The sequence below is a fragment of the Enoplosus armatus genome, chromosome 8 (assembly GCF_043641665.1).
Source record: "Enoplosus armatus isolate fEnoArm2 chromosome 8, fEnoArm2.hap1, whole genome shotgun sequence".
In the NCBI taxonomy this organism is placed as follows: Eukaryota; Metazoa; Chordata; class Actinopteri; order Centrarchiformes; family Enoplosidae; genus Enoplosus; species Enoplosus armatus.
Genome location: NC_092187.1, coordinates 18,943,553 through 18,965,926, shown reverse-complemented (window position 1 = coordinate 18,965,926; position 22,374 = coordinate 18,943,553). Strand labels below are relative to the sequence as shown.

General features: G+C 43.6%; 1 protein-coding gene across 1 annotated transcript in view; it reads left to right on the top strand.

Annotated features, from left to right (window-relative positions):
• scube3 (signal peptide, CUB domain, EGF-like 3) overlaps positions 1-22,374 on the top strand; it is a 69,105-nt gene that overhangs the window by 19,381 nt on the left and 27,350 nt on the right. The window contains exons 3-5 of the mRNA XM_070910182.1: positions 1,265-1,390; positions 10,387-10,521; positions 21,682-21,828. Coding sequence (XP_070766283.1) covers positions 1,265-1,390; positions 10,387-10,521; positions 21,682-21,828 — 408 coding nt within the window. The remainder of the gene's footprint in view (positions 1-1,264; positions 1,391-10,386; positions 10,522-21,681; positions 21,829-22,374) is intronic.

Here is a 22,374-nt window from a genome sequence, read left to right as displayed (position 1 = left end):
TGCACCAAATGCTAATTAGATGAGAAGATTGACACCACTCTCATATCCGTACAGTAAATATCCAATTACAGTACAGCCAGAAGCTGCTTAGCTTAGCTTAGCAAAAAGACTGTCTCTGTCCAAAAGTAACAAATCCCACCTACCAGCGCCTCTAAAGCTTGCTAGTTAACATGTTATATCTGGTTTGTTGAATCCATACAAAAAAACATACAAAAAAAGGTGGTTTTACAGGGGGGGTTAAGTTTGGGGCTGTAGTTTGGCTGGGAGCAGTGACTTCCTGGAGCTTTCTCATCACTGTGAGGTTGGTATGTAGGCAACCAGGAAGTAACTACTCCGCACACAGTCCCCCTGTAAAACCCAAAGGAAACGTATGCTCTTGAATAGCATAGACAACAAGGTGCAAGTTAGTCTCAGTGAGCACATTGAGATGAATGGCATTAATATTTTCGGATAAGAGGTTTATAATATAATAAAACCAAGAAGGCATCGTGAACTACTGAATTACCCCTGCAGTTGTTTTCATGGGCCACTCACCATGAGTTTAATTGGTACACAGCATGAACAACACCACAGCAGTTTTTTTTTTCTCACCAATAAAATGAAAGAGGTCTCCTTCACTATTATTCACTACCCCTTTAATGAAGACGTCTCCAGATACTACTTGACAGAGAAACTCAGATTTCATTTCGTTGTAAGTCTTTACATCCCTCGTGGCAAATTCTGCAAACTCATACTGAAAAAACTAAAATGCATGAGATATTTATCTGAATATGGGACTGTAACACATTTCATGTCATTTCATTGTAGACTATATTCATTCTTTTTTTTTAATCCCCACTCTTCATCTTTTTAGTTACCTTTATTATTTATTGTCTCTACTATATATAGAGCTGATTATTGTTGTCATGATACTATCTGTTCTGCATATCTTACAATAAAGATCCACCAGGTCTTGTGTTTAAACTTTGGTTTTTGTTCAGATTAAACAAATTAGATATAATGTTTTTAATCATTGAGCTTTTGAGGTGCTAGTAGACACATCTTGTTACCTTTTGTTTACCTCTTTCCAGTCTTTATGCTAAGCTAAGCTAACTGGCTACTACATATTTAACGGACAGATATAAGAGTCGTATTGATCTTCTCATCTAATTCTCTGCAATAAAACACATAAGCATATTTCCTTTAAGGCTACATCCTAACTGCTAACTGGATCTTGATTGCTTCGAGACCTGCTCTCACATCTTTGTGTGTCCTTCCTCTGCAGATGTCGACGAGTGTGCAACTGAATACAACGGTGGCTGTGTCCACGAGTGCATCAACATCCCTGGAAATTACAGGTGCACATGCTATGATGGCTTCCGCTTGGCACATGATGGGCACAATTGTCTAGGTGAGTGTGTGTGTGTGTGTGTGTGTGTGTGTGTGTGTGTGTGTGTTTCAAACTGTTTTTTTTTCTCTCTACATTTTCCTCAGCTAACTTAATTATGCAGGAAAACGTTGTTATATAAGGGGCTTTTGTCAGGAGAACGTGTACATTAAACTGCATGTGTCAAATTTCAAACTCTGCCTGACATAACCCGTGTGGTTTGTATGTTTCAGGACTGAACTGAGCTCTTATTAGACTGCTGCATTACATATGAGCTGTTTCCTCATTTTGCATAGCAGGTAGTCTCCAAATGTGTTTTCACAAAAGAAAAAAGGAGACGAAAAGGGGTGAATTTATGAAGAGTTTGACCCTGAGCTGGGAGCTCTGAGTGAGCCGTCAGCCGACCGTACTTTCCCATGGTTTAATATTTCACCAGTGTGCCAGTCATATTAACCTCATAGAGAACGTACTGCGCTTAAAAGGTTAGCAAATGAAGGTAAAAACACTACTCCTCTTGCTGCTGGGAGCTGCTAAACATAGACCCACCCCCCCCCTGAATTCTGTCTTTCTGTCTTTCTCCTTCTCCCCCATTCACCCATCCTGCATTCCTTTGTTTTGTTTTGAAACCCCCAAGTCATACCCTGCTGCTCCTCAGAAATCATCATCTCCCTCTTGGTTACAACCTCAGCAATGATGCATTTCACTTGACATTACTTGAGTTAACCCTCGTAGCTGCTGTGAATTTGTTGTGGAGGAAAGTAACCGACGACTTTGCTGCAGTGGATTTCACATTCAGGTGAAGTGATGACAGAAGAACTTATCAGCACTTAACAATGATTCACTGTGAAAGGGCTTTTACATGCGGGCACACAAAACAACAAACTCATATCAATCCCACATTTACTTGGCGAGCTGCATGTAATGCTGGGATTAAGGTACAGTGGAATGGAAAACACTCACATCTTTAGATCGATAATAAACCTGTTGTGACTTGACGAAGCCCTCATGTCTCAGATTCTTACTGTATCTGTCTCTTTCTGGCCTCCCCTCACTCCTCGTCTCTTCCTCGCTCATGCGCTTGTATCTACAGTGTAAAGCAGGGCTATTTTCCAAGCCATTTAGTGCCAGCGTTCAGCTGTGCGTGGATCATTTGCTGTGCCATGGATCAGCTCCTGCCTTGCGTGCAGGTGTGTAATTGCAATATATGGTTGTGTGGCTCCTGCTGTTGCATCAAACAGAGTTGCATCCATCGATCCGTTTGATATAATTTGTCATTGTGAAACACACACGAGAGAGCCCTCAAGCCTTTTCTTCTTCTGCCATTTTTTATTTCTTTTTATTCTGCAAATGACCTGCATACAAGAGGGCAGAGACGTCTTGGGAAGGCCTGAGAGATACTCTTATGTTCCTGTGAAGATATCGATCGCATTCATTATTAAATGAGTAAATATTTTTTAATCTTAGCAGAGCAAATGGTATATATGTAGCTGTCTAGTACAAATCCAGATCTTGCCCTGAGACCTTAAAGGACTCTAAAGACTCCTTTTTCTGGAGAATTTAACTCATTCTAATGCCTCCTCTCTGCTCCGCTAAGGAAATAATCCTCAGCACAAACACAAGAGAGGAGAGGAAGAGGTATAGCTGAGGTTTCATGTTAAGGCCCCAGCTTCCTCTTCCAGGTTTAAGCTCCTTTTGGCCCCTGAGAAGAGATTAGTCCCCTTGGCCCTGGAGTGTCGAGCCTAAGCAGCTGGTTCCCAGACGAGGTCATACCCTCCGAGCCCTTATAGACCAGATGTGCCCGGGGCTGCAGAGGAGGAGACGTTCACCTGATCCTCAAAAGTTCACACCAAGTTTAGAGTCTGAGATCTTTTAGTTGCTTCTCTTTGGATTTGGTTTTCCACAAAGCTCCAGTGATTTTATTTTATTTCCTCTGCTTCTCATGGTTACAGTGCAGTATAAACTCCCAGTGGTGTCCATAACTTCCTGCTCTCGGCTCTCTTAGGCTTTTCTTTAGCCAGTAGGCACCACTGTGTGTGTGTGTGTGTGTGTGTGTGTGTGTGTGTGTGTGTGTGTGTGTGTGTGTGTGTGTGTGTGTGCGTGCGTGTGACTGTCAGCTCAGGGACGCGAGTTAGGCCAGCACACGCACATCCCTGTCGATGTTTGCTTGCTGCTGCACGTGCCACACAGCTCCTTGTAATTGGATGTGTTGGCAGCATAATGACATTGGGCGGTGGCAGAGGGCGGCGGAGCGTGAAGCAGAACGCTGCCTAGTGCGCCTCACCGGGGACGCTCTGGTTTCTGAGGTCTCCCCTGTCTGCCCCTACACCCCACAAAGATGTCAGGGAGTCAGCAAGGTGGAAGCAATGCAATATCACAGCACACTGCTTCTGCCTGTACGGAGTGAGATGTCACTCACTGCATAATTTACCTCACAGGGAGCTGCTATTGTGCCCTCTCAAAACCCAGTGAAGAGAAGAAGTGAAGCATATAAGAACTTGATTACATCTTTTATAACTGTCATGACTATTATCTCGCAGAGGTAAGGGAGGGATGGTATTTAATCCCCACACCTCTTTCATGGCGGGGCTGTAAAGGACTTTTAGAGTCTTAGGAAAAACAGAGGAATCAATGTCAATTTAATCCAAAACACACATCCTCTTTAGAATGAAAACCAGATGCAGGAAGGCTATTAGTTCCCCACTGTAGCACCACCGTCCCCACATTTATGACCTATGTGTTTTGTTTGAGGTCCTACAGAAACCCAAATACCCTCTTATCATTGCTAGTTCGTTAAACTCTCACAAGGCCTAATATCATAAGCATCTGCACAAATACTCCCTCTCTTCACAACCACAAATCACAACATTTCACTTCTATGTGGAACTAAAAGACACAAATAATGATATTTCTTATGCTCCCAAAGTGGAAATGCCACAATCGCATGTAGCCTGAGCGTGACTGGCTGGGAGAAACAAAAAGCTGGCTTGAAATAGACATTACGGATGTTTGATAGAGCACCACCACGCCGTAAAGGATGAGCTTTTGTCATTGCTTTGTTTGCTTATATTCACGCCGCTCTGCTGTGTTGGTCAGACATGTCGCTCCTTGACGCCAGATAACGGATTTGGGGGGTCTTGGGCTCCACACACGCAGCATAACAGGCCATGTTCCTTTGATTCTATTGACCAACACTGATTTGGTTTGTATTGATTCAGCAGAGCTCAATTCCCTGTGCAATCTATAGGGAAATGAATGCCCTTTTACTTTAACCTTCCCCAAAGACGTAACATGATCCATAAGAAAAAGCAATGTCATTACAGCTTTGAAATGGGCTTTTGAAGAACAGCTCTGAAGTAGCAACTGAGAAAAGGTCACGTCAGTTAACACTGTTTGTGTTTTGCTAATGGATGCAATTGTGTAGTAACACTGAGAATGTCCCTTCAGAAAAAGCGTCATCTGTCATCTACCACAAAGTCTCTGAGTCGTCGCCTGGCCGAGCCTGTATCCCTGCTCTTGTAATCCTTTGGGATCCTGCTGCAAGGTTGGCTAATCAAACAGGAGGTTTCAGACTGATGTATTATTGACCAGGTCCTGATGGGAAAAAGTAGTCATCAAAGAGCGTCACGCTGATTTGCTCCACAGCCTTTGCTGCGCTCCTAAATGCATTCCTTTTAAGTGCATTGGCCACTCTTCCAAGGCGGTGATGATAACGTCCGCACCCTTCACTTTTGCAGAAAAGATTTGATTCTAGCCTGGAAGAGGTGCTTTTAACTACCTGAATGTGTAGGATTGAGTCAGGGGAAATGATGATCTGGTTAACTCCACCTCCCATCAAACCCAGAGGAGTTCAGGATTGTAAAGACACTGCTGGGGCTTAGCACTAACCCTCCTCACTTCCCCGCTGCAGATGCAAATACTCTGCTGTCTCCCCAGCTAGCAGTCACTTTGCTTTTGTTGTGACATGCACGGATCGGGTTTGGACAGGAGAGTCTCTCCACAGTTCAGAGGAGAGGAGCTGGAGTGATGAGTTAAAGGACGGATTTGAGATTGGTGCATTAGCCGGCTCCTGAAGACTATATCAACACACTCTCTCTCTCTCTCTCCTCTCTCCGGATTGTTCAGTCCCATCCACCATGAAATGAACAATTCCAGCTGAGCCCACTGGCAGGGCTTTGGGGGAAACTCAAGCCTGAGATTGGGCTTAGGGATGTAAGCATGTAGCAGACTGGGAGCCGTCAGACGTCAGCGTAGGGCCTCTTGTCTCCTTGGCATAAGGCTGTCCACCCAAACACTTATCCTGGGGTTTTGTTTTTAAAATACTTCCAGACTTGTTTTGGAGGAACTGAGAAATACCATTTAGCATGATCTTAGCTCATAGTTTTTCATTTAGGAAAGAACTCGGCGAGAGACTGGACGTGGAATCTAAGTCTGTGCTTATTTACCAAAATGGTTACCTGGGAGACGGGCCCAAAGTCGAAAAAGTCTGAGTTCAATCAACGCTGTATTACTTTTGTTTATGTAATAGCATAAAAATCAACCCTCGCTGCTGATTTAAGAATGAAATGCTACAGTAAACAGAGATTTTATTCATGTTTGCTTAGCAGATGTGAATCAGTTAGCTGTATTAGACACAGTCGACAGGAAGTGCTGGAACTAATAAATAGTTCAAAGCTAAATACTGTAACTGTCTTTATGCATCAACTTCCAGTTTGCAAAAGTCACCCACACGTCTGTGATTTAGGAGAGCGTGTGCTCTGCAGATGAAAGATAAGGACTTCCTGCAACATATCAATTTATACAAACTCAGCTGACGTGTGTCAGACTGAGGCTGAATGTTTGTTAGCACAAAGCCAGTTTCAGGCGTCCGTGCACTCGCTTGTCCTCTCAGGCCGGGTTCAAACCTGGCGCCCTCGTCACTGTTTCGTTCAAGTGGGTGAAGAAATGCGCTGTGTCACTGAACTCCAGAAGCAACAGAGAAAAAGAGGAAATCCTGTAATCCAGTTTAAAATAAGAAAGGATCTTGTTTTAATTGGAGCTGGCTGTGCATGTGCCACTCCTTCCTCACTGGTGCCTCTTTATCTACCAGAGCAGCATGGTCGGCCCCTGCAGTCCACCAGCTGTTTTGCTGCCTGTCACTGCACATGGCTCCAATTTGCTGCCTTATTAAAGAGTGTGTGCCTCTTCAACTCCTGTAAATGAAATGCCCAAAGAGGCCAGTGTCCGTCCACTCACCTCCTTGTCTCTGGTCTGTCTAGACCACAGAGACCGTTCTGTCTGATCCCGACAGAAGCCAAGCAGTGGGATGGACACATGGACAGCTTTGATGACAGGGGGGGGGGACTACTGCTTTGGCAGTAGTTCCCCCCCCCCCCCCTGCAAAAAAATAAAACTCTGGGTCAGCAATAAATACCCCCAAAGTCGCTGAACCTTTAAAAAAAAAGGAAAGCAAAAGAGTTTCTCCAAAATAAGGGTTCAGGAGTTGCTGTAAGGCAACCACCATGTTTACATGGCTCTAAAGCTCTGCGCAAGGCCAAATGTTATATATACAGTCAAGGCTATCTGAGAAACCAGCGGACATGGCCTCCGCAAACACAACCAATCTCTTAATCTCTCTCCGTTTGAACCTTCCCTTCGTCTCCTCGAGTGAAGCAGGGGTAGAGCTGAGACATGTCTCGTTTTTCAGAAGTGCTTTTAACTTGATTAAGATGTTTTTTTTCTTTCCATCCTCTCAAGAGAATTTTTAAAAAATGTTTTAAGTCCAAATAACATGAGCACTTCTCCTGGCCATGCCAGAACCCCTTTCCGCTTGGAAATATTTGCTTTGGACGCCAGCCTTGCCCAGCACACAACACAGGCAATTATGGGAGCTATTTAAACAGGAGAGATCTACTGACAGGCGACGCCTCATTTGGAAGGATGAAGGAAATGAAACCTTCATTGATGCGCTGAGGGTATGGAAAGAGAATTCCCCCAGGCCCTCTGAGGCTGGCTGCATTTCTCATGGGCATTTTGTGCATGTGTTGAGGACTGTTGTATTTGTGTAGCCTTTTTACATGTTTGAATTTTTAGGTTGTGCGTGTGTTAGAGAGAGAGAGAGAGAGAGAGAGAGAGACTTTGTGTCAGGATGTTTTCCCGTATGAGCTGTAGACTTTAGGTTTTTGGTGCCTGCTAACAGTTTATCTGCAAAGGTGCAGCTGAAGGTCGTTGGCAGCTTTCGTCAGCTCAAAGGTCTCCTCTCTGTAGCTGCCACTTTCATGATGGCGAGATGAGACCATGAGGTCAGCACCAAGGCAGCCGCACAGTTGAATGAAAGCCTGCCCAACTATTTTCGCCTCCCTTTACTCTGACTTAAAGTCTAAATGTTAACTTTGCTGAGCAGTTTTTTTTTTCTGAGTGCACTGTTTCACCTGGCTGCAGAGTGACGCTTTTCCTATCGACCTCAACTGACATGACATGTTGTTTTTAGAGGAAAGAGACAGTTTTGCTGATGGAATGTGAGAACAGGACAGCAGACTTGGCAAGACGAAGAGGGTCATGAGTGCTACCTGCCACTGACCTACTTATCAACCCCAGAGGTTTCTGTCTTTGCCAGGTGCCACTTTGTGAGCACAGCATGTGCGTGTTTATGCATTTTGTGAATCCACGTCTCTGCATTTCTGTGTGGAAAAAGAAGAAAGAACGGGACAGAGTGAAGTTTAATTTCTAACTCTGCCGGGCTGAGAATTCCCCAGAAAGGAAACTTAATCTAGAGGCCTTCTCAGACTGGACAAATAGACAGTAAATTAGTTTCGCATGACGGTTTATTAAAAAAAAAAAGCCTTGTGTATACAGCAGATTATTGATGCATCGAGCAGAGAGATGGATAAGGTTCCAGTGTGGTCGGTAGTGAGGGACAGAGCCCAGGTCTCCGGGGGGAAGAGGGAATATGGAGCATCACCTCCAGAGCCACAGTGCAGTCACGCACAGGGGAGGCCGGGACCGCTGAGCTCTGCAGCACGCCAGACAAATAAAAGCAGCACAAAAAAAAAGACATTTTGCAAGAAAATAAACAAATATATCAGAAGATTTATAGATGTTCCACCACTGTTCATTTGTTTCTTTTGCCGAGTCACAGGGTGGGGTGGGGGGGGGGGGGGGGCATTAGGAGAGACAGCTGGAAGTGCACAATTCATTATCAGTGGAAATGAAGTCAGCAGCTCTCGTTTGTGGTCAGTTTCCCTTTCTTGCCCCGTGGCAGGACGAGGCCTCAGGCGACACTTTTGTAAATGCTCTTCCTTTGTATGCACTTGAGGTGGATTCATATGGTTGCTTGTTAACACACATCCTCCCCCCTCTCCCCCCCTATGTCTCATATTCTCTCCTCTTTCCATCTCTACTTTTCCTCTCCCTCCCCCCCTCCCCCCCTTCCCTCTCCCTGCATTCCTCCCGTCACGGGGCTGACAGACACTCGTCATCAGCAGGTACTCTGGCCCAGGTGGATCAGGTTTCCCACTTGCCAGGATATTGTGCTGCATGTGCATTTTATGGCTTAGTGCTGCACAGTTGGAGGTTTTCAGTGTAACTCTGGTGTGCTGCCATGTCAGATAACCATTAAGACAGACACAGCCTCCTCAGACGGCTTAAGACAAACTCCTCTGGCTTTTCATAATATCCAAACACCTTTTTGTGCCTTGTGCTTTCCTTTTGTGTGACAACCCCTGTGGTTGTACTTGCAACAATTGCAACAATTCAGCAGGTTGTTGTGAATTATATTATCATATCCAGTGATGGAAATTATCTAAGTACATTTACTCAAGTTCTGTAGTTAAGTACAAATTTGAGGTACGTGTAGGGGACTTGAGTATTCCATTCCACGCTACTACAGTATGTACTTCTACTCCACTACATTTCAGACACAAAAATGACTTTATTTGATAGTTTTAGTTACTAATCACTTTACAGATTAAGATTTTGCATACATATTGCAAATCCCTATACCTGCCTGCCCCAGTCCTCATTAATTCACCTGCAGATGGTCCAAAATGCAGCTGCAAGAATGTTGACTGGTACTACAAAATGTGAGCACTGATTGCTTTCAAGGGTCTTAATGGTTTAACCCCATCTTATATCTCTGACCTTATTCACTGGCACTCAGCTCCCAGGTCTCTGAGATCAGATAACAAATTTCTCTTGCACGTCCCACGGTCAAGACTAAAGCTAAAAGAAGACAGAGCCTTTGGAGTCGCTGCTCCACATCTGTGGAATCAGTTGCTACTGGATATTTAAAGTATTACTTTCATCTCTGTTTTTAAATCCAAACTAAAGACTTATTTGTATTCTTTGGCCTTTTTGGCCCCATAATCTTTTAATTTGTTGTGTTGTCTACAGTTCTGTACTTGCCCTTGTTGTTTATTGTTTCTCTTTGTGTATTTTATTGTCCTTCTGTATAGCGCTTCAGCTTAAGCTGTGTTTAAATGTGCTCTATAGATAGACTTTACTTACTTACAAAATGTATAATAATATATATAATAATAAAATGGTAATAATACCAGTCATAATAATTCAATAATATCAGATAGAATAATACTCACTCAAGGGCCATTTTTCTACTTTAATACTTTTAACACTTTAAGTTCATTTTGTTAATACTTATTTCCTCGTACTTAAGTGACATTTCAGGACTTTTGCTTGTATTTTTGTATTGCTACTTCTACTTAAGTAAAGGGTCTGAATGCTTCCTCCAACACTGATCATATCACATAAAAAATACTGCCTTAAAATCCAAATGTGCTTTCAGAAGCACTTTTACTTACACATAAACAATCACTTTTGCTCTGCTTACTAAGTAATTATACGTCTAAATGGATACAATATGTGTGTGTGTTCCTACCACCTCTGATCTCTGATTTACAGCTACTTGTCCATTAAATGGCTCGTGATTTGTTCCCAGACAACCTTCAGACAAATGGTAATCTGTCTAGTATTTGTTCTGTCTTGAAGTGATCTTATTAATTTTGTTTTGTGCGTCTGTCTCCCGGCAGATGTGGATGAGTGCTCAGAAGGCAACGGCGGATGCCAGCAGATTTGTGTCAACATGATGGGCAGCTACGAATGCCGCTGCAGAGAAGGATTCCTCCTGAGTGACAACCAGCATACCTGCATCCAAAGGCCTAAAGGTTAATCATGCACACACACACATACAATAGCAGCATAGATGTTGTTCAGCAACTTTAGATACTCTTAGGATATTACCATATGTGTTGAAAGGTCATTATAAGTAACATTTGAATGATGATGAATGTTTATGTAACATGCAAATGTTCAGGTCCAGGCGTTTTCTGAAAAACATGAAGAGCTGTGCAGATTTAAATTGAGAATGGGATCGGCCCTAACAGGCCTAAATGAAAGGTGAGCAAAGGTAAGTGTCTCTAGTCTGAGGGGGGAAAAAAGAGCACCTGGGATGAATCTCTTTTTGTTTTCCTCCCACCCTTTCAAATTGAACCAATCTAGTGCTTGGCAGCATTTTAAGGTATCGTGGTTTGAGAGTGGCCTGTGGGGGACTGTGAGCAGAGAAAACAATTAAAGGTGTAGCCTGGGGCAGACACACCTCTTGTTTATAGAGCATTCCTGTGGGATGGAGACGTGACAGGAGAAGGTGCAGAGCCAACCTGCTCTGAGGCTTACTCACCAGACACGGGAGCACTGCGGACATACATACATTCATAACATCACAGCTGTATTTAAAGCTAAAGTAAGCTGTCAGGAAAATATCTCTGTTATGCATGTTGTCTTGTAGCAGTTTTCTTCAGTGGCTGAATTTAACGAGTCTATGAAACAACAGCACTGTGGTTGTAGGTTGTTAAAATCACAACTATGTATTTCATATTATAAAAAGGATCAATTCCATTTGCTGAAAGTTGTAGTTTTTAAGTTGCTGTATGTATCACTGAATTGTGGGGGAAGGGAAGCTTTTTGTACAATGTTACAGCATTTCTTTCACAAAACCGGTTTATTTTCTTGATAAATCTTATGTACACATTTAAGGACAACCTACAACACTGAAATCTGAATTATTTGAAACAAAAATGGTACTACAGCATATTTTTCAATTTTTCAAAAGAGGATAAAACAGTTTCTGGACATATGTATGGAAACAGTGTCTAAGAGTCAGACCTCTGGGTGGGTGTTTCCCATGGCAACGGTTGACTGACAGCTGAGAGCTGGCGTTGCTAGGAGACGCACTGTCAATTTCCGTGGTGAGCTACTGAAATCCTACAAATGGTGATATAAGCCATTATTTCCCCTTTTTCAACAAGCCCACAGTTGAGAAAGCTATCTGTTAGCTAACTGTTGAAGCCAATTGTCCCTTTATAACATTAAACAAGCACGCCAGGCTAACTAGCTGCCAGTTGGAAAGCCAGTTAGCCTGGTTTGCTAACATTAGCACTGCAGCCCACTAGACGTTACTCTTCGTCCATGTTATTTCACCACCTGCTGAGTCATCGTTAGCTCCTGCACACTCAGTTTGTCACACTCTGTTATAGCAAAAGACTCAATATAACAAATTCTCCTCAAGGGGCTTTACAGTCTGTGCAGCATACAACACCCTCTATCTTTAGACTCTCGATCACAGTAACTAACAGAATCTCGGACTAACATGGGAAATGTGTATGTAAATAAAATGGTGTTTTTTTTATTTTTGGTAATTACAATTTTGACCAAATAAGAGTCAGAACAAACAGCAAATATGAATTCTAATTTGAGTTCAACACTGCTGCTGGAGATTCAGGTCATTGCGATTTTGACTCCAAAATATAAATATCCTTGATTGTGTTCCCTGTGCGGTTCTTTGTTGTGCTGTTGCTCTGCTTGTTGTTTGTCACAAGGCATCTGTTCTTTGTTTGGTAGATTTCTCCAAAGCTCAGAAAAGCAACATTAGAACAAAACAATCACAAAACACATTTATTCAAGGAGTAATTATCCAGCTGTCTACAGATTTCTCAGCTCTGCCAGTCGGTGGCTGGGACTGTGGCCCTGTTCACACCTGGCATTAACAGGTTAGGTTAACATTAGCGTCTTGGGTGATCCGATCACAAGTGGACAGCTTTATGTACAGGTGTGAATGCACCCAAGAAGCGTTGAGATCCGATCGCTCAGACCACATTCGGAAGTGGTCTGTGCCACGTATGGCCGCATTCTTTTAGCAGTGTGTATGTGAATGTGTCCTGGGCCACATTGAAGGACCGCCTACTCAACTGACGTCGTCTGCATAAGCGGAAGTACGTACTCATTCGTGCGAGATATATTACGTGTTCGTCAAACACCATGGGCGATTTGGTTTGTCTGGGACACGCCCAGGAATAGACCCAGTATTGTTTTGATTTTGCTTGCGCGCCAATGTCTTCTCAAACGTCTTCTTCTTCGCCTTTTAATTTCAGGCAGACTAGGTGCTAGAAATGCATTGCTGCCTCCCGCCGGTTAAAAACAACAACGCATCTGGTCTTTGCAAATGGAAAATTATGCAAAAAGAGCGGGGAAATCACAAGTGATCATACACACGAGACACATGTGGAGATGTATTCTAATGCCAGGTGTGACCTGACGTGCTTGGAGCTGTCCACTTGTGATCTGATCACCCAAGACGAATGTTAATGCCAGGTGTAAACATGGCCAGAGTTGTAGATCTTTTTGTTCCTGGAGTTTGAAGCCCTGACAGCATGTACAGCAGGATCCAAGTGTCTCGTCATCTCTGCCCTCCTCGTCTCTCCTCTGTCTTTTTTTTAGATAACTGCTCGTGCTGGGAGTCATTAGTCTGTGATGTTCCTAAGTCCCCTGGACGGTGAAACGAGGATCTTGGAAGTCTGGTTTATGAGATCAGTCTGGCCTAGTGAACTGTCAATGTTTACATTTCATAAACGCAGTGTTATTTGAGTGGAGTGAAAAGCTGGATCATGTGTTTCAAAGCACTACTACTATATCAATGCTGTCAGAAGCAGACCGTGAGCTCCGGTCCGGTCTTGCCAAGCTCCCCCTGTCTCTCTTTCACTTCCTCTCTCCTCTTTCTTTCTAGATAAAATGCCCCCAGTTCCTGTAGATCCTTCATTTTCGTATTAATTTTGTCTTTATTGCTTCCAGATGAGACCCATTTGGTTCAAGAGATTAAAGCTGCCATAAATCTACAAACTTCCTTCACTCATCAGATATCCGCCCTGTCATTGTTTCATTATTTTTGAAAGACTAACAGACAGAACAACTGCTCATCTGCTTATTATTACTGCTCTTATTACAACAGTGTGTGTCTGAAGGAAAATGGAAGTAGTGAGGAAGTGGCTCGCCGAGTTATTGGACAATAACCCTGCAGAATTGTTGCAAATATCACTTTCCTCGCTAACTGAAAAATTATGCAGAAGTGGCTCAGGGAAGAAAAAAAAAACATTCAGAAAATTAAAATTGATCTAATCTCCCCAGCCGAGTCGGTTTACATGCGACCCTCCATCCATTCTGCCTTCGCTTCTCTTAAAGTGCAAAGCCTGGGGTGCAGTTTGCTCATGAGCTTTATTATTCTCATTAAAAAGACATCAGCTTTCCATTTCTTTCATTAATGGGTCAGGTGTTCCCTGGGCAACTTCTGCGAGTCTTTCTGGGGACAGTGGAGAGCCGGTCACTGCAGTGCATGGCGCTAACAGTCTGTTTCCCCCGCTGGTAGGAAGCCCTTGTTAGCAGTGAGCCTGTGCCAATTAGGCAGCAGGGGTCTGCCAGCCTCTCAGCTAATGACAAGGCTGCTGCTGGCCCGTCTCTTATTAGACCTGCCCCTGCCCCCCTGCACAGGAATAACTCCGGCCAAATGAAGGCTCCATCGTCTAGCTGGACAAAATGTAACAGTTCATTTATTCTCCCCAAACATTTCTCCCAGTCAAGAAATGAAGCCTTTGAAAGGCCAGCCAAGGTGCTTAGCGGTTGATAGGAATGCCATTTAGGTCAAGAAGGGTTCCACTGCTTTGCGTTTGATTTATTGTCTCTTTTATATAGGAGGATAACAGGGACGTACTATATGTGCGTGAGACGGGATCCAGCACATTGGAATTCTGGAATTTCAGGCTCAGTCAACCCACACATCCATAATTTTAGTCCTGCACATTTCTGAATATCCGGTAGGGCAATTGCCTTAAGTGTGCACTGATGGACTGTTATGTAAGTCACGTATAGTAACTTTTACATTCAGTCCTATTGTCTTCAGCTGAAAATACACAAAATACGGCTATGTGATTTGACAGTCGACTCATCGGCTCTGCAGAATTCACTGTGAGGCTGAACAAGTGAGATGTAACTTTTAACAAGAAGTCGAGTCCTCCGGATCAAACTTCCTGTCACTCTGCCAATCAATATGGCATAAGTGTGACTGGCACTGAGTGGGAAGCTGTGAGATAGCTGCAAAGAGTCTGAAAGTTCACACCGGCCTGATGATTACATTACAGTGTCTGAAGCTCATTGCAGAGAAAACTTCGATTACATTAGCCTGGAGGCTTTACTGTCACCTTTCACTGCTGGAAGAAATCTGTTCGTAAGCACCACACTCAAGTCTCCAAAGTGCACAAACACAAACACAGATTAACAGCAAGCAAGGTGTGCAGTCAAGACGGAAGTCTTGCCAAATGTGTCTTTGTATCACTGTATTTGAAAGTTTTAAACAGAAATGTGACATTTCACCATATTAGAAAGAATGATCATTTCCTCCAAAAATGACCCTTGTTGTTTTTGATCATTCACCTGGCTGTGGATACAAGCATTGCTCTTTTTCTTTACAGTAGGCCTTGTCTTTCCAGGAAATGTTTACTTTGTCAATGAGAACCTCTTCCTGTGTTTACAGCTTTCATTAGCTTCCCAAAGGGGTTGTTACCCCTTGTGCAGCCAATCTCTTCCCCGTCTCTCTTGCTCTCTCTCAAATTCAAATGTGAACACAATAGACATGATGGACAATCATACACACACATACACACACACGCAACCCAATCATTTTCAATTTAATCCTCCTGGAGGCACATTCAGACACGTTCTGTTATGGCATTTAGATGCAGACCGTGGCATGTTGACTTCAGGATATGTGTTTTCTGTGCTGGCCAGAACTGCAGCAGTGCAAAGAATTTTCCAATAAATGTGATCAAATCCATAATAAATGGTCGCATCATATTCTCAGTTAGTTATGCTCTCCAGCCATAACATTCCTTCTGTATGAAATCAGGCACGGGGTCATTGAACCCTGTTTTATTGTTGTCTTTTCTTATTGTAAATGGATAAAATAACCTTCTTTCTTGCGATGTCATATCCATTTAGCAGACTGTTGTGCATTTTAATTTCATGAAGTAATGCGCTGCTAAAGAGCCAGTTTCCATCATTCCACTGATGCAATGTTTAATGTTTAAAAGTCAAAGATATTAACTATTTGTATTAGTGAAAGTACATTTTATGTGTGTTCATGTCTTGTCCTACTGTGCAGAAGCCGACATGGTTCTTACATGTTGCCCCTGTTGGTTCTCAGCAGGCCTGCCTGCCTGCCTGTGCATTGGCCACAGAACTGTTTTTACAAGTGCAGAAGTCGCTGCTCCATTGCTCTGCAGCCCAACCGTATAACCAGGCTCTTTTCCTATTCTAGGCAAGTGGAGCGAAGGGAACGCCTCGTGCTCCCATTGCTACCTATTAAGTCTCTCCCGTTAGTCCAGCAGCAGAGACGAAGACATACGGTACACTTTCCTGTCCCTCTTGTCTTTCTCTGTCCACCCCTCGTCTGGTCTCCTCCTTCTCTTTCCTACATTATCTTCCCTCTTTGTCCAGACTTTACCAAGCTCCGTGCCCCCACCCCCCTTCACCCCCACCCTTGAACAAATATACATCAGTGGCTTAGCAAATGTTGGCTGCCTTGCCACTGAATTCTCCATACCTCATTTGAGACGGGCATCCCTTTTGCTCGTGGGTTTTTTGAAGGCCATCTCGAAGCTGGCCAGCCCGGCATGCTGCTGCGGACTGCCTGAGTGCCAGTGGGGTTTTTCCACTAACACTTGGCTGTCATGGCTTTAACCAGTGGGCCAGACTGAGCTCTGCAGACACAGATGCCTCCTTCAGCTGCCTCTCCCTTTGATTTTGGAAAGAATGCGGCTCTGTAATAACATACTGTATCTCATATCTTTTGTATCTCTTTATTAAAGAAAGCTCTGCTGTAATCTGCTGCTATGTTGTCTGTTCTGTTGGGAGGACGGCCGACTCCTCTGGGACTCCGCAGTGAGGTGACCTTGATAGAATGAGAGTGAAGGGGAGAGTGGCACGTCCCCAGCAGGTGCTGCACAACTGTCTGTGACACAGATGGGCAGACGCAACATGCATACATTATGCAAATACACCTGTGTGTCAATGCATACACATACATTAATGCAAGTATGCGTAACTGCATGCACACACACAGTCTCCGCAATACACACACACTTCTATACATTGCCCTCACACACTGTGAAGTAGAAGTCCAAGAGATCCTTTCGTAAGCATATATACTCTATTCTTGTCTATTTTACCAGAATTAAAGTGTATCTCAACTGTACATCAGCTTCGATGGATTAGAAGACTATGCTTTGAGCTTATGGTAACTGCATGGGCTTTGTTTAAATCTCAGGAGTTGTACATTAAACACTTTGACGGTGACATGGACCCGTCCAGAATGCTCTCTGCTGCCTTTTCCATTCTCCGGTTGTTAATGCTTCTCAGTGGCTCCTCTGAGAAAAGGGAGTGAAATGAGCAGCCTTGACGAGGCCTTGGGGAGCTGGAGAAAATCAGCGCTCGCACAACAAACCAAACAGTAGCACTTGGATGGATTCTCTCCACGAACGGAGTCGGTGGGGAAGAGTTACTTCCTTGACCCGGCTGGCTGCCCCTTTGCTCCGTCTGACCATCTGCGTCGCAGCTCAGCCCAACCCAATCCGGTTCAGCTCCTTTCCCATTCTCCTTTTCATGCGCTGACATTTTTATCCTCCTATTAAAACTTTTAAGGGCCCATTATCTAAGAGGAAGGAATGTTGCTTTAATAGTGTGGTGGTTCCATGCTTAGGCCCCTTCTTTTCAGTTTGTGACCAACCAACACCAGCTAGCTGCTTAATGTTCTCCAGCCAGCGTCGAGCAAAGAGGGGACCGTCTCTCCTCTGAGACGTATGACAGCAGCTCAGCACGGACCATGAGCCCTCTTTTCACTGCCCCAAGCACTCAGAGCAGACTATAAACCCTTGGCATGCCTTCCACTACTTCAGCCCCATTGTTTCAGTCTCTCCACTACATGGTTCTCAGGTTTAAGAGAGCTTGCAGCGCTGTGGTGAAGAACTTGTGGCCTCCTTGGATCTTTTGTTCGAGGATCACAGGAGTCGGCATCTTAGCTGGAGCACCGATGTTAACTTCTCTTCTTTAGCGCTTAAAACTCATACCCTGCTGTTGAACGTTCACTGTTGTTTGTTTTCTTGGTTTTAGCTCAGAGGGACAGACATACAGAGCCTGAAGCTCCTTTGCATAACACATAGTCCAACAGAATCCTTTTTTTTGGTTCATAATACAGATGTTTTAATGCGGCAGAAAATGTGTTTTCAGTGGATTTGTTGCAGTGTAGTAAGAGCTGGTGTGGTTCTGAGAGGTCTGAGAAACAGCTTGTTCATTCGTAGCTCACAAGCTATAGAGTTTAAATTGCCAGCCACTGGGTTAGATAGTGATTTGAGCTCCAATCAATCTCTCCACACAGCTATCCATTTAGACTGACTTGCCCACAGGAGTTGCCATCATCAGTAAATCCTTATATACCTTTGCTTTTTTCCCCCTGTTGTCCTCACCTGCTGGTTTTCAGAAAGGCAGCTGTGTGATGTGACCTGTACTTAATGCCGTGTCCTGCAGGCGCTGCGGCTGATCTCACATATTAAGTTGAAGTTCCACAGAGTCAATGACAGACTAATTGATTCTGCTTCAAGGGATCAAAAAATAATTTACTTTGGTCACTTTATCCCCGAGGACCAAGCTGTTGTTTCTTTAGGTATGAAAAGGAAAAGGAAGCACTGGACATTTAGCATGCTCAACAAGATCTTAGTTGGTCACCAGAATATTGATTCTGAAGTCTGTATCTGCCCTCATCATTTTCTTAAAGGCCCCGATTCTCAATCAACTTCTTGATTGAGAGAATAATCTGTTTTTCTTTTTATCACTACATTTACATACTTTTTAAGGTTTAATGTTTAAGATTTGATGAGTTTTCAGAGTCATTAATTATTTTAATTTAAAAAAATTAAAAAAAGATTTCTGGTTACAAATGCATCACATCACTCTTGGCATGCAATTAAATGCTCTAGAAAGGCAATTACTGTTCATACAATCATGTGATATCTATGGATCTATTGAAAGAATAGTTATTTTGGGAAATATGCTTATTCTCTGTCTGTACAGTAGATATGAAGCTACAGCTGAGCTTAGCATGTGTGCTGGAAACAAGGGGGAAACTGCTAGCCTGGCTGTGTTCAAAGGTAATCTGCTCACTAATGAACATATTACACCTTGTTTGTTTTATCTGTACAAAAAACAATGTGTGAAAAGAACATGTGTTTGTTTCTGTAAGGCTTTGTATGGATTAAATGAACACAATCTTTATGCTGAGCTACGTTAGCTGGCTGCTGGCTGTAGCTTCATATTTAGCGCACAGACATGAGAGTGGTATCGATCTTTTCATCTAACTCTCAGCAAGAAAGCAATTAAGCATATTTCCCAAAATGTTGAACTGTTCCTTTAACACACATGCTGTATAACTAGTGTGCAGTAAAAAAGGGATTAATTGGCTTCTGGCAGCAGCATCACCTCTTAGTGTTTGGCACAGAGGTCATGACCTGTCCTGGGAGGATAAAGTTGTGGCTCCTTTGCAGAGCGAACACTCCTACTTGTTTTCTTGGTTAATTGCAGCGTTCCCTTTTTACCACAAGCTCAGTAATTTTATCCACTCTGGTCGGTCCCTCGGTAGCTATTTGACTGCTTCTCAATCCCAAGACTTTGGACTCTATTTCCTGTCCAGTTCTCTGCCTATAAAGTGGCCTGTGATAGTTTTTATTAGTTTCTTCATGTACATTATAGAGGCACATATGATCTAGCGTTTTTTTTGTTTTTTTTTATTTTATTTCCCTCCTTAAGTTTCCCATCCACCTCCTTACAAAAGGATGTTTTTCTTTCTGCTTCCCGTCTTCAATAATGATAAAAACTGGAGGCCTTTGGCAGCCAGTTAGAGGGAACTGCACCCGTTGGATGATAGCTGGGCCCGGCCTGGAGAAAAGGACCATTGTGTCAACACTTTGGATTTTATTGGTCCTCGGAGAGATGAAGGCCCAGGTTCTGGCCCCAGCTCGACATGTTATTGATGGATGGGTCTGTAGCATTCGGGTAGATTCAGGCTGCATAAAAATACAGGGGGAGTGAAGTGAGTTTTGGGATGCATAATACAACCTTAGTAAGTAATCTTTAGTCCACTGGGGTTACTTAGTTGGAAATTCAATCCTCTGTTAAGTTCATAGATGCCTGTGTCTTGCTCTGGCCTCAGATGGACACAAAGCCAAGGAAAGGGACCACTGAATTCCACATCCTACTTAAATATCCACATGACTCGCTGTGAAATTTGCAGCACTTCACAGCAGCTGCTCTGTTGATGCTCATTCATGGTCACTTCACTCAGTCCTGCCGTGCCTTTTTCTTTCTGCCTTCGGAGTTGAAGCGCTAGCCCAGTGGTGTTCAGCACTTGGTCTTTGTGTAGCAGGGAGGGCTGTTGCTGCAGTTAGTGCCTGATGGCTCACCCTGTCTGCAAGAACGACAAGAGCTCGGGCAGGAAAGTCTGAGAGGATTGTATGACCTTGTGACACTGCTTGACAGACTTAAAGTGATGGAAAGTATTTAACCACGAGGTCAGAATTGTCTGTCATACTCGCATTGTCAGCTCCTTGAAGTAGAGAAAGCCTCAAAATAGATTTCAGCCACGTGTGGAAATATATAAATGAGCAGGTTGAGTTTTTGGCAAAACATGTGGAAGACAAGAGGGCATAGTTAAAGGAGGTTACGGTGGCAGGAGTTAAAGTACATGAATAAGTAATTAAGGACTGAATTATGCGAAAACCCATTTCTGTCGAACTGAGATTGTTTTCTCCTCAAAGCCCTCGAGGCAGGAACATAGATACTGTACGACAGCACACGGTTGTCAAGACTGACACACTACATTTGGACTTTAGAGGAAAAGAACACAAGGTTATGTGAGCTTTACTAGGTGTTGACACTTCCACGCACATATGCAAATGCTTAAATTTATAGCAAAAAAGTTGGCTAATTAAGGAAGTTAGACCTCCAAACACCCTTCAGTGCCACAGCAGATTTAATGAGACATTAATGGAGATGTCTTCTTGCTCACTGCCTCCCTGTTCGCAAGAAGAGAAGGAAAAGGAGAGAGATCTGTTTGGTTTTTAATGAGCCAGAGAGCTGGGGTTTGTCACTGCATCTGTAGTGGTGGCGGGGTTTCACAACGAATAAGTCAAATATCAGTCTTCTCCCGCAAAGGCAGCAATACTGTTACAGTGCAGAGAAAAGCAGTGTGAGGACTGCGTCCATTTGTGTAATAATTCATGACACAAGGGTCTCAAGTCATGGAAATGCATGCTAGCTGTCTGTTGTACATCTTCTTCAAGCATTTGTACATCACGCAGAAATGATGCATCTTTGTGTGCCATGTTTGGTAAAACTGAATTATGAAAGGCCTTTTAAATATCTTCATTTTGTGGTTTTGTCCCATTCTTACTGAAGTGCTTCAACCTTGATGACTCATGAAAATGTGCACTGACGCCCTTATTTGAGTGCTGCCCCTTTTGATCTTAGCCTCAGCAGTGAGAATTTAAACAAGGAGTTAATTTTTTTTTTTCAGTGTTCCTCCTTTCTTTTCTTTATGGGGGATTACCTCAATTAAAATTACAGGTCTACGGGATCAGCTCCTGCTGGGAGTTTTATCCTTTCTGTTGGCAGCCTCCTTTTTTATAGCCTGAGCAGAGGGAGCATGTTCCAACAAGTGCGTGAGTCTTTGTAAAGGGGTACTGGGCATGTCAGTCACCAGCAGTAGGCATATATGTGACTGAGGGTCAGAATGCGTGACAGGCATTTTAACATTTTTACTCCCCTTACAAGCTTTGTGATATCTAATTTAAAACCAAACTCTTTGTGTACTGAATGGTCTTTGGCTTCAAAAAAAAAAATCTGTGTGGCAGCTAAGAGATAAACTCTCTCTCCTGGTCTCGCTGTTTCCTTCACAGTGCAACCAGACGGCTCAAAGGAGGGACCCACCTGCATGGACAAGAATCACGGCTGTGCACACATCTGTAGGGAAACGCAGAAGGGTGGCATCGCCTGCGAGTGTCGACCTGGATTCCAGCTCACCCGTAACATGAAGGACTGCAAATGTAAGTCATGTCAACCTCAAGCATAGTTCCCCCTCAGTGAAAGACACACAAACACACACACACAGGGAAACACACCACAAGGAGGATTTATAGGCTCCTCATGAAAAGGTGACCGGGGTCGGAAACCTGCCGATGATGGATAATTGCACTCATTCCACAAATGCCTTCCAACAGATTTTGAAGTAGGCTACTGACATTTACGTTGCATTACCAAGCCGTGACTAATCTTCTGAATAGTCCTCGTAAAGAAAAACATGTTTATCAGATAAAGAGGGATCATTTACACAACCAGGGCAAGTGTGGAGGTTACTCGAAGGGGACTGCTCTGATGGACAGCGCACACTTCCTGTTGCTGTGCAACGGAGATCATCCTGTCAGAGCTGGGGCCAGGGCTGATGGGGGATTTGTCTGTGTTTGGATAAGGATTGGAGAAGTGTTATTCTATAGTTTTTCTGTGACAGCCCAGGAAAAGGGCAAAAGGCGCTGGGATGGTAGGGTGCAGACAGGATGGCGGTGGAAGCCTCGGCTCTCTCGTGCTCTTTTTCA